This window comes from Lonchura striata, chromosome 2 (genome assembly GCF_050655825.1).
Source record: "Lonchura striata isolate lonStrDom1 chromosome 2, ASM5065582v1, whole genome shotgun sequence".
Classification (NCBI taxonomy): Eukaryota; Metazoa; Chordata; class Aves; order Passeriformes; family Estrildidae; genus Lonchura; species Lonchura striata.
The window spans coordinates 11880835-11892875 of record NC_140704.1 but is presented as its reverse complement, the minus strand read 5'-3'; the positions used below and the strand labels follow the sequence as shown (position 1 = coordinate 11892875).

The 12041-nt window shown below is 35.2% G+C and overlaps 1 protein-coding gene across 3 annotated transcripts in view; it reads right to left on the bottom strand.

The window, feature by feature from the left end:
• PFKP (phosphofructokinase, platelet) overlaps positions 1–12041 on the bottom strand; it is a 41338-nt gene that overhangs the window by 8822 nt on the left and 20475 nt on the right. For 2 of the 3 annotated variants that reach the window (XM_077789061.2, XM_077789057.2), the window contains exons 8-16: positions 11938–12033; positions 11116–11208; positions 10626–10751; positions 9989–10053; positions 9328–9397; positions 6905–7051; positions 5976–6046; positions 5436–5523; positions 4359–4511 (exon numbers count right to left, since the gene is read on the bottom strand). In XM_077789061.2, coding sequence (XP_077645187.1) covers positions 4359–4511; positions 5436–5523; positions 5976–6046; positions 6905–7051; positions 9328–9397; positions 9989–10053; positions 10626–10751; positions 11116–11208; positions 11938–12033 — 909 coding nt within the window. The remainder of the gene's footprint in view (positions 1–4358; positions 4512–5435; positions 5524–5975; positions 6047–6904; positions 7052–9327; positions 9398–9988; positions 10054–10625; positions 10752–11115; positions 11209–11937; positions 12034–12041) is intronic. The other variant, XM_077789058.2, reaches the window with a different exon arrangement.

Here is a 12041-nt window from a genome sequence, read left to right as displayed (position 1 = left end):
GCTCTCCACCAGAAAGCCTGATTACATAGTACATGACTTTTTCATCTCTTTCTCCCAGAAACTGATGTTCACAGAAGTCTCATTTTCTTGATTTGTCAAATCAGTTCAGAGAAGCCAACTATTGCAGATCAAAACTAGATACCTATTGAGGTATCTACAGGCATATCTGCATAGTGACAGGTTTAAGGAAAAACTTAGAAGAAAATTACAGGTAAATCCCCTACCTGTGAGAGCTCTCCTTCTGAGCTTTTGTCCTAGATAGAGAAGATCCTGTTCAGTGAGAAGACAGGATATTTATGGCTGTAGGTGCATAAATGCAAACCAATTTTCTAAAAAAATCTCTCTCTTCTCACTGTTTTGTAAATGAAATGGCTCCGTGCTATACTTTGTTCAATTTGAGGTTGAAACACAGCCGAAAAGATGGCACTTTCAGACCCAAAGAGCTCAGAAGAAGTACAGCCAGGAGCAACAAAAAGAAGGGGTTTATTTTGGATTTGGTTTTTTGAGTGGCTGAGACTTCACTTAGGAAATTTCAGTAATTGCCTGGCCCAACTTAGCTCAGTCAGGCTGTTTTGAATTTTTATTTCTATTAAAAGAATAAAGACATACAAAGTAACAGTGGTTTGGTAAAACCACACAGCTTCCTGGGGATCTGCAAAACACAAGTTTCTCTAAAATGTTTTATATTAAGACTTCTGGAAAAACAAGTCAAAGGGAGATGTAGAGCACTAACTAGCATAACTGGTTAGTCTGCATTTATGGTATGTTAAGATGCAGTTATGATATGTTTTACTTGCATTAAATATTGCCATTTTATTTGATGCAAGTGATTTCAGCCAACATAGCCCATGACTGTACCTTCACCAAGCACGAGCATTAGATGATTATATGCAACATCTTTGCATGACTGTGGCAAAACATGAAAATGCTTTTAATATATGGTCACTTAATTATAAAGGGTAAATAAGTGATCAATGGTTTTAGTGACTGCTATGCTAGTATTTTTTTTTAAATTACTACAGTAAGGCCATAGAGGGATACTGCACTGTGTTAATAAAATGGTTTAATAATTTCCTACCCTTTTATTTGATATGTGTTCCTAAAAAGGTTGTTGCCATAGCCAACATAATAAAAATTCATGCAGTCAAGCACAGACTACTGTTTGTTGACTTTAAGATGATCTAAATACAAATGGCCACTGAAGGGAATGGAGTTACTACCCTTACTCCACATCAGCTGTTACTAGGACTGAAGGGGATGAAAAATTAACAGGTTAGCTAGTGGACAAGGCTAATTTTCAGCTTCCCAGTTCAGAGTAATGTGGAGCCACACATGCTACTGGGATGGTACAGGCATCTGTTTTCCAGAGGAAATGTGTGGAGACTGCCTTAAGGCATCTGACTGTATCTGTCTTTGTTCCTTGGGGGACGTTTCCTTTTTTCCCCCCCATAAAACCAAATCATCAGTCTGTACCCCCATTTTCTCTGGTGAAAGGAAATGTAAGATTTACAAAGAAACACAGGAAGTTTTAGCCTCTCCCTTTTTCAGGTTCCATTATTCTCATCTAGCTGATACCTTTTCCTTTCATTTCATGGCTGCCACATTCCTGAGGTCTCACATCCATAATAACATCCTATTTATTTCACTGAATTAGCAACATACTTGAAAATATAGACATTTTTATTATGGTAGTTACTTTAGTGATGCTTCATTTAATAGAAAATTTAAAGTTCATGTTCTTATCCTGCAATCCTAAAAGGATAACTTCGTATGCCTATATATATATATATATATATATATATATCAATCAACCTTAAGCCTATCCTCCTCAGGTAGAAACAGCCAGCTTTTCCCTTTATATTTACGTTGTCATTAGTAGTATTCCTAATATTCTGAAAAATAAAGTCAAAAATACAGTTTAACATATATTTAAAACACTATTCAAAAGACAAATCAAATCTGAAGCCAAGATTTTAAAACAGAAGTGGAAAAAAAGAGTCCCCATGATCTGTTATAGAATCTAAACTAGTTACTGAGAAATGTTCATGCCTTTGTGAGGAGCACACTCTTTACTAATCTCTCATTCAGGAATTATGTATCTGATAAGCCTGTTTGTAACTGTTTATCTGTTTAAATGCAGAATGTTAACACATTCTATCAGCAAATGTTTCAGCATACTGTAGACACTTGGCAAGTTAAAACAACTGACAAATGTCTAATGATGCCAAACAGCAACAGTCCCTCATTACCAGCACAACTGTACTTACCTTACCAGAGGTAGGCAAGATCATGCCATTAAGAACCGTACCACAGAAAAACTAAGTGTCATGACACTTGGGTGTTCAGAAGAGCTTCTACTGCTCTGAGAGCACTGTAAACTATGATGCATTTATTAACCTAACTGTGTTAACAGGAATAAAAAACTACATATAAACTTGACAAAATGGATATTCATGTCTACCTCCTACTTTTGTCCACCATAGTCAATTGCATGACATGTATTGAGTTTATCTGGTCACATTTAACAGGGAGCACAGTTGCTACTGCACCTGATCTGAGCATGGCACAAGAATGAAAGGACAAAAATGAAAGGATGTATTTTTCACTGGGAGTTTTTGTGAATCATATTCAAACAATCAGAGCACAAAACTAAAGACACCAAGCAGAAATGTTTTCCAAATACAAAAGTCTACTCCTTCCAATATCACCACAAATTTAATCTTCCACTCAACTGAATATAAATCTTGCAAAGCCATTAATTTTAATATTTAATCCAGAGAAGAATCTAGGCAAAATTAAATGCAAAACAACCAGGAGAAAGCCATTAGCCAAAAAAACCAAAAAAAAAACAAAAAAAAAAAAAACAAAAAAAAAAAACACGAAAAGCCAAGCTTTTGAAAACTTTTCAACTACCACACAGAAAATGCAACTACCACACTGAAAATGCAAACATTTTATCTAATGAAGGCAGATGACACCTAGAAACCTAAATAGAAAAGCAAACCACAGCAACACAGACTGACTACTATATATCCCCTTTGCATGAAATAACCTATAAAAAGAAGTCAGTTTGGTTAACAAAGTTTATGAAGATAAGAAAAGAAGGAAAGCAGATGTTATGCACAATCATTTTACTCACCTTAATTAATAATCAGTCATTTTGGACGGATATTTTTATTTACCAGAACTGGAAACAACATCAACACTTATAACCCAAGTTGTCAATAAAGAATTAATTCAGTGAATTTTAGTTAGCTTACAGTCTTACTCGAGTAAGACTGAGTCTTACTCGAGTTAAGACTGTACAATACTTCAAGAAACTGGTGTTTCCTAAATGAAGGATTTCTTTTGATGAAGTTAAAATTATTTATGTTGGAATGGTGGAAAAAAAAGAAAAAAGAAAAAATTATGTTAGTACATTCAAAGTTGGTGGCATCTGAGGAATCCTTGAAATTAAAAACCAATCATGATTACAATTTTCAAATACACTTAAATGATAAGAGAACTGTCATTTAATTTTCAAAAGCAACTTCAAACTCTTTTTGTCCAGCTGACTAAGCTTTCTGTTCAAGTGAATTAGTGAGGAATGGCTGGGGTTGGAAGGGACCTCTGGAGATCACGTAGTCAATCCCTTGCCAAGGCAGGAACACCTGAGCAAGTGACATAGAACAATCCAGAAGGATTTGGATTATCTCCATAGGAGACTGCAAAACCTCCCTGGGCAGCTTTCTCCAGTGCTCTATCACACTCAAAGTAGAGAAGCTTTCTCCTCATAAGAGATTAAACACTCAGTTTTTACCTTATGTTGTATTACTAGATTTGATATTTTAAAAATTACTTAACATGTCTCAATTCTTTTTATTAAATCTGGTATTAGCAGAATAAATGTAATGTCTATTATTAGAGAAATACAGATTTTACATATTCTCTTAGAAGAATAAAGATGTTACATAACTAAGAATCTCCTTGCTGAATAGAGCAACTTTACTTCAGTGCCTGTTGCAGCTGGGTATACTACAACTATACATTATGAACAGGGATGTTTTTCCCCTCTACTGTGCAAACAATCATCCAAGTCTCAGCTTTAGGTTTCTTTCTTTCTTATACAACAACAGATGCCATCTTATCTTACACTTAAAAAATTTAGAGGTCATTGTAGTTTCAGCAGAAACTAAATGGAAGCATTTGGGATCCTAGAATTTCTCTTTTCTAAAGTGGTGTCATGACTGTGGCTACAGCAAGAAATTCTAATTTCCCAGATCACATTTCTTAAGTTCTGGTCGACAAAAATATCCAGTAGTAGCCAATTGAGTAAGTTTAAACAGTTGCTTTGTTAGTACACACCAGAGCAGACTTACATCAGTTATAGTGTTCAGAGCAGTATCTGCACCAATGCTGAAATCTGAACCCGGTACATTGTTGGATACAGTTGCAGGAACCATAACCATTGGAACACAGAATTCGTCATATTTCTCCCGGGCAGCTGACAATTCCAGAAGTCCAAGGTAAGCCTGTTGGGCACAGGCATCAGGTGAAAACATTAGGATGAATAAAGGAAGGGCAGAGTTGGGAGTGACAAAATGAGAAGGGCCACAGGGGGAGCCATTTCTACCACAGCACACTTCAGCAAGTCAGAGCACTAAGGAACCACTAAAATCTAACACAGACAAAAAAGAAAGCGTTAGAAACAGGCATATATTTGAAAACAATTAACAGAGCATATGTTCTCTTGAAAATGAATACTTTAGGCACAGAAAGTTGGTTTTAAACAAAACAAATTAGTTCCCCAATCTTCAGGTACTGTTAGTCCTGATTTAATAATCTTAATATTCCTGAATTAGGGTCATAGCTAACAACTTGAACAAAAAAGGAAGATACATTTTTTATCAAAAAAACACTGAGCACATTCTTCTCTGCAAGAAGTAGGCAAAATACTTTCCTGAATCAAAATTTCAAAAATTATTTGTTTTTTTTAGAACAAAGCAAACATGAAATACAGAAAAAAATACTTCTCTAGATCCATTACAGATTTTGACATGCACTATGTGAGAGGAGTGGCTTAAATAAGGGACCATAGTGCAATTTCTACTAAGAGTCAAGACCTTCTGCAAGGATATTCTAAGTATTGATACAGTTATAGACTGAAACTTGCACAACAGAAGTTATTAATTTATTTTAATACAAAAAACTATAACACTATCTCATCTCATTTATCAATTTAGCACATCTGTTTAGCAGTTCTAGTCTTGAATGCCAGCTTTCCAGAGAACCACTGATTGACAACACTTATGATTCTAAACACTATCTATGTTCTGTATCAAACACAGATAGAACCAAATGCAACTTACATGAAGATTGGGTAAAAATCAAACAAGACTATTAATTTTGTTAGGATTTCTAGTCTACTTAGACATAATTAAGATATTTCAGTGTACCTCAAATCCACCAATAACCATAAGGGCGTTAATGTTGTTAGTGCGCATCTGGTCAGCAATCTTCTCCAAATATTTTGCAGGAAGAGTACTAAAAATCATTAAATCAAAAGAAAAATAAAAAACAATTCACAGACTCTGAAGCACTAAGAACTCATTACTAAGCTGAAACCATAAAGTCAGCAGGCAACACAATGGTTTTTGTTTTACATATTTAACCATACAAGTAGCTCTTCCAGACAAACAATAAGAACTCATGTTAAGTGTAAAGAAACTGCAGGTTTGAAATCCTTTAAAGAGTAAAGACCTCAGGAAATTTTTAAGTTAAGGTCCCAACTTCCAATATTCAGAGCTGGTTCAGTATTAAAAAGATACCCAAGTTGGAACAAAAAGATTTGAACAAAAAACAAACACAAAAAACCCCAATGTACAAAAATTGAGGACTTAAAAACACTCTAGGGAAAGAAACAAACATGGAATCACACAGTGGTTATATAAAGCACTACAGTTCATCATACCAATTGACAAAAATACTGATGTTACCGTTTTGTACCAAGAATTGATCCTCCTTGACCAGTCCAGCCTCCAACATCTCCCCAGGAAATTTCCTTTATCTTTGAATAAAAGTAGAGAAGGAGATTTGGTTAAGTGATTATCCAATTACTTCTCTTGAGCTGCAGTAAACACCAGGTACTACTTCATGAAAAGCTGTTGGAACAAGTTGTTGGGCAATGACATATGAGGTCATGAAAGAAAACAGCATCAGGAGTTTAACTCCATTTCTCTTGAATTACTACAATCCCTTTCCATTCCATTTGTTCTTTCTTCTTCTTGACCAAGATGAACCCTGTCTCTGTGTTTCATATCTCAATCCTATTCTCCCATCCTCTCCTACTGAATGTGAAGCAAAAAAATCTAAAGCTAGGTCTTTGATGTAAGTTTTGGGATCTTGGCTCTAGCCAGGCACAGAAATCAATAATGTTCTATTCAGTTTCTCTTCAGTACACCAATCAATGCTTAACATTTAAAAACAGGAGAAGAGAAGAATCTTCCTTACCTAAGGGGAAAAAAGCTTCCTCCCTCAATAAGCACCATTACAAAGTTTCTTACAGTAAAGGAATACGTATGCAATAACTCATTGCTCAGAATCAGAGATTATTCTGCTACTCTGTGAAAAAACTACAATATGCTATATATACTTTGACCAAAACTCAAATGCAGGATTCATCTGAACTGATTTTGTAGCCCTGCAGCATGTGTTTAGTAATACACAGCATAAATTACTCTACAGAGTTGAATAGTTGAGAAATACAGTTGCAGTCCAGGTTTTATAGATTTTTATGAAATAAAAGCACTTAGAGAACCAGTTCCCTCAGCAGTTATGACATAACATGCCTTCCAAGAACATGAACAAAGGTGGTGGTGTGGGATGGGGTACCTAGCACTTGGTAATGCACACAGGTGACACTGACCTTCCCTCTAGCGAACCCTTCAAAACCATCAATGACAGCAAATATTTTGTGACCTTCAGTGATGCCAACTCTCACTGCAGCCCTCACGGCGGCATTCATTCCAGCTGCAGGGGCACCAACATTTAAAACTGCCACATTAAAATTACTCTGCAAGATAAAAATAATATTTAGTAAGGACTTTGACTTCTACACCATGGTTAATTTGTACATCATATGCCGTTGCTAAATACTGGAATGCAGGAAAGAAATTTCAAAGCTCCTAAACATGTTGAAAATTTAAAGTTATCTGCAAGGTGCAGACACATTTCCCCACTTGCAGAATATCAGAGACAAAAAAAACCAAAAAAAACCAAAAAAAAACCCCATTTGTTCTTAAGTAAGACTTTATCATAATTCCATTTGGTTAACAAGTTAAATTATTCAGGTTTTTATATTCTAGCCCAGGTTCAAAAAACATCAAACAGCAACAGAATAGTTTGGGTTGTAAGGACCATAAAGATAATCTCATTCCAGCCCCCTGACATGGCCAGGGACACCTTTCATTAGACCAGCCTGCTCAGAGCTCCACCCAACCTGGCCACGTTACCAATTTCATGTTACTAAAGCAGGAACGTTTTTTGGTTTTTTTTGTTTTTTTTTTTTTCAAGAACACACCAACAATAACAAAAGAAAAAAAAAAAAAGTAGAAACTGACTCTAGCACCACAGCATGTATGTGTGTATCATCAGTACAAGGCAGAGAGGAACAGACAAGTTTTAAAATTAAGGTAATGGCCAAGTTTCTCAAGTAGCTGACAATACATTAGTGAACAGGAGCACTCAGCATCTACCAGACATTTTCAGATTATGGAAGTTTTTAAAACGTTTCTGAATTACAATTGTAGTAACTTGGGTCCTGCAGAAGGGGTAGAAGTTATTTAGCTATATTCTGGAAGATGAGAACAAATGAAAAAACAAAACTTACAAGTTAAGTAACTATCATGGAATCTCATCTGATTAAAAACCAGAACAAGCAAACAAAAAAAAAAACCAACCTAACAACAACTTCTTCAAAAAACCACAATAAAAGAGACACAAACCAGAGTGTATGTAGGGATTTTTTTGGGGGTTCTTTTTTTTGGTTCTGGTACAGTTGAAGGATTGTAGAAAAATGCAATGTAATTACAAACAGCAAAATATAATGTGTGCAGAAGCACTGCTGAAGAGAGCATTCAGCTGGCTCTTCTGATCCGATCAGCTTAGCTCTTTCCTCAATTCCTGTGACATACACATTTCATCTACTTTTTAATTCCTATTCAACCTCTTTCACTGAAGGCACACAGATTTTGTTAGTATGGTCAAATCCAAGTAGTTAGTAATTGCACATGGCCTACATTTCCTTCCAATGCCATTTATCACAGAAGGCATGACAAAAGTATTTAAAAAACATGCAAAAGCCCAGTCCTAACAGTCCTGGATTTGCATTGCTGCATTAAAAAAAAAAACCTCCACTACCCAAACAGCTGATCTGCTTAAGAAAATGTTAAATATCCACCTAAAAAAATTCTGAATTCCTTCATCTCTTGAAGGTCAGTCTCAGGTCCTTACTGTATTACAATGTAATTTTGCTCCTTAATAATGCTGAGAAGCTACCACAAGTAATCATTACTCAAATATTTATTTGGGAAAAAGATTTCTAGAAAGAGTAAAAGCAACATCATTATGCAAATAAAGTAACAAATGGTCACAAACCGCAATTAAAAGAGAAATTACCAAGTGAGATGACATAGTCACCAACTATGATCAAACAGAACTATTCAGTAAACTTCCAATAAAACAAAAAAAATTCCTTCAAAGATTTGTTTGCACACAAAATTTAGCATCTGCTCCCTAAACAAATCCAAATTTCCTCTTATACAAATCTTAGGAACTACAGAAAAACTAAATGTCTGTTATTGCTTTATGCAGAGTGACTTCTTATTTCGCAAAAAGGTGATGGATCTGCCCTCAGTATTGCTTCCCATGAATTCCTGGATTTTCTTTTGCTCTTGAGTGGCTTAACCCTTCAAAAGGAAGGCTTAGAATTCTTTTAATATAGAACCCTCCTTTATAGAAAGATTTTCAGAGTCTTAATCATTATCTTATCACACCTCTTCTCTCCATGGTAAGAAACAGAGGGCAAAACAGTAACTGTTAGAACCAAACATTATAATAATTGGGATGAGCTGTAAATCCAAGACAGAAGGAAACTATCTACAGCAATTTTCTGGTTACAAAGGTATTTCTCTTTAAAAATTGTTACTTATTATTAGAATAAACTAGTGTGTTTCAAGAATCTTTATAATATTTAATTTTAACCTATGCTATAATAGAGGTTTGAAGGGAGTTATAAATAGATCCCAAAAGCAGACATACATTGCACATTCAACAAACCCCCTTCTTTACCTTTGGAAGCTCAGCATCTGGCTTTTTGTGCGACAGTAATTTGTATGTGTTAAGGTTGTTTTCAAAGCTCCTAAACAAATGAGAAAATAAGATAAGCAAATGAAATAGTAAAATTTTGAACTCATAGTTATTTTAAAGGAACATTTGCATTTTTCAGAAACATTAAAAAGCTGGTATGAAATATTAACACCATTGTTATTGCAAATGCAAAACATGGCAAAAACTGGAAATGGGAACACAATGAAAAATATTCAATTCTTTACGATAAGAGTCATAAAACATGAAACAACTGTGCAGCTAATAAATTAGTTTTCTAGACTTGGGAGAAAGCATTTTATTATCAGGTGACTTAAAACACAAATCCCTCTCCTGACAGGACTAAAGAATACCTCTTCCAACATTACTGCTAAAACTACCAACTACTTACAAACAAGCTCACAGGACTGGCCTCAAATCCATAAATAAACAAATTTATCACAGTTACCAGTCAGATCATTCAGCACAGAAGCTATTTGCTTTGTGACCAGTTAGCCTAGGAACAGCTCCCAGTCTGACACAGCAGAGAATCAGAGTTTGCTTTGTTTTGCAAATTAGAGTTTGTTTTTGCAAAGCAACTATGCTTTTCTACAGCAAATAAACTGATATAAGCTATTGGACATACCTTCCACGAAGCTTCACAGCCTCAAGAAATCTTCCCTCATCCATGGCTTTCTGGACTTCTTGAGTCTTGAAAAAACAAGTTGATTACTCAGTATGTTTAAAAAACACAGGAGTTCAATTATTTCATATATTCCAGCGTTAATGTATTTCCACAGTGAAAAAAGAAACACTGACAATTCTTCAATTTATGAGCTACCTCCTCTCATAGCATAAATTAGGGTGGAGGAGAAGAAGGAAGCAGAAATTAGGTTTTAAAGTCTTAAAGGGACAAAGAAATCAACATATCATTAAGTATTTTCTTCTTTCAGTTTAAACTGCAATTTTAATGAAGAAGCCTGACTTATGTATGACATACTGTAAATGGATGCAAGCATCTGAAGAGTTTGTTATAATAAAACCAGAAAATCTGAGATAAAATTTTAGAACAAATTAAGAAGATATGTATTTCTTTTTCCTTGATAGTTTGCAAATGAACAGTAACACATAGAGAACATACATGAACTTTATTATTCATTCCCAAATATGGAAAAGTGCTGTACATATTTCATCAATGTCCTAATGAGAAAAGGCAATTATTGTACATAGTAGCCTGTTGTAGTACATAAATAACATAAATTGGGTTTTTGCCAGAGTCTCACCATCTGCACACACTCCATCAGAGGAAGACGGACAGCCTGGTTTCCAGACAGGGACACAACACAGGCAGGGGTAGCTGGAGTAGCTTCTAAAAGGGCAAGCACGGCTTCCACACCCATACGACTCGCCTGCAGGTACAGAATGTTTGAGTGTTCAAGCAAGCACTGAAATGCACATGGCTTCCAATCACAGAAATGGTCCTGATTTCTCTGTAACTCAAGCTGACACAAATCACTCCTTGGTAGGGTGAAAAAGTTGTGAGCTGTTTATACCCATATGTATGGACTATTAAGCTTCACATTTTGATGCTAAACATAGATTACTTCACACAAAGTGCTTCACTACTCTGAATTTGAGCTATTCAGACAGTTAGTGTGAGGTAACACTTTGATTTGTCAAGCTGACCAGGTAGAGAACCATCCCACCCCCAAATAATTATAAAATGCAGTTATCCTATGTGGTGCCATGGGCAGTTATTTTGGGAATACTCACAAGAATTCTATCAAAAGCTGAAGGGGTTCCACCTCTTTGCACATGACCCAGGATGGTTACTCTGGTGTCAAAACCAAGCCGCTGAACCACAAGCTGCGTAAAATTTCAAAATATAGTGGGTTTATCATTATCATTATTTTATATATATGCTAGCATGATGTACACTTAACACCACTTAGTGCTAAATGTTACTTCATAAAACCGCAATTCTGAATGAAGTCAAAGGTATCTCTAAAACTGACAGCTATGGAAAACAGAACTTCATAGTCAGAGGATAGGTAAACTCCAGGTAAAGCCAAAGTATCATAGCTCTTTTACACAAATGACTATTTCCCAATTTATTTCTTAATGTCTCCTTAAAAAAAGAAGGCAGAAAAATTCAGCTTAAAAGTTTTCTTAATCTTAGACACCAATGAAATCTTTAGCACAGCAACCATTTGGACACAACTTTGTCCAAAGCACACAGTATTAGCTCACTGTGAGACAGACCAATATTAAAAATTTTACAAGACATACAAAGTGAAATAGGATTATAAATACAGGTTTGAGCTGATTTCAAACTATCAATGAAAGCATTCATGAAGCAGATGGTTTTGAACTGCTGTGTTGTACTACAAGGAGAAAAGGTTCCAATTAAATGCCACTGAAAACATTGCCCTTTAATTTGACTATGGAATTTTAGATAACAAAGCACAAGTATAAAATACAATGGTGTGATAAGCTACCTTATAGGAACAGATGTACTCTACAAAAATGTTATTGTTAACAATAAGACCCATCTTATGAACAGAAATCTTGTATCATAGGAATGTTGACACTTACATCCTTAACCTTCTCTGATGTTATAGGTTTGTTGTGACAATCAATAGCTCCTTCAGCTACAATAATAATATTCAGCCTTTTCTTTCGTGCTCGGTTCTGTAATA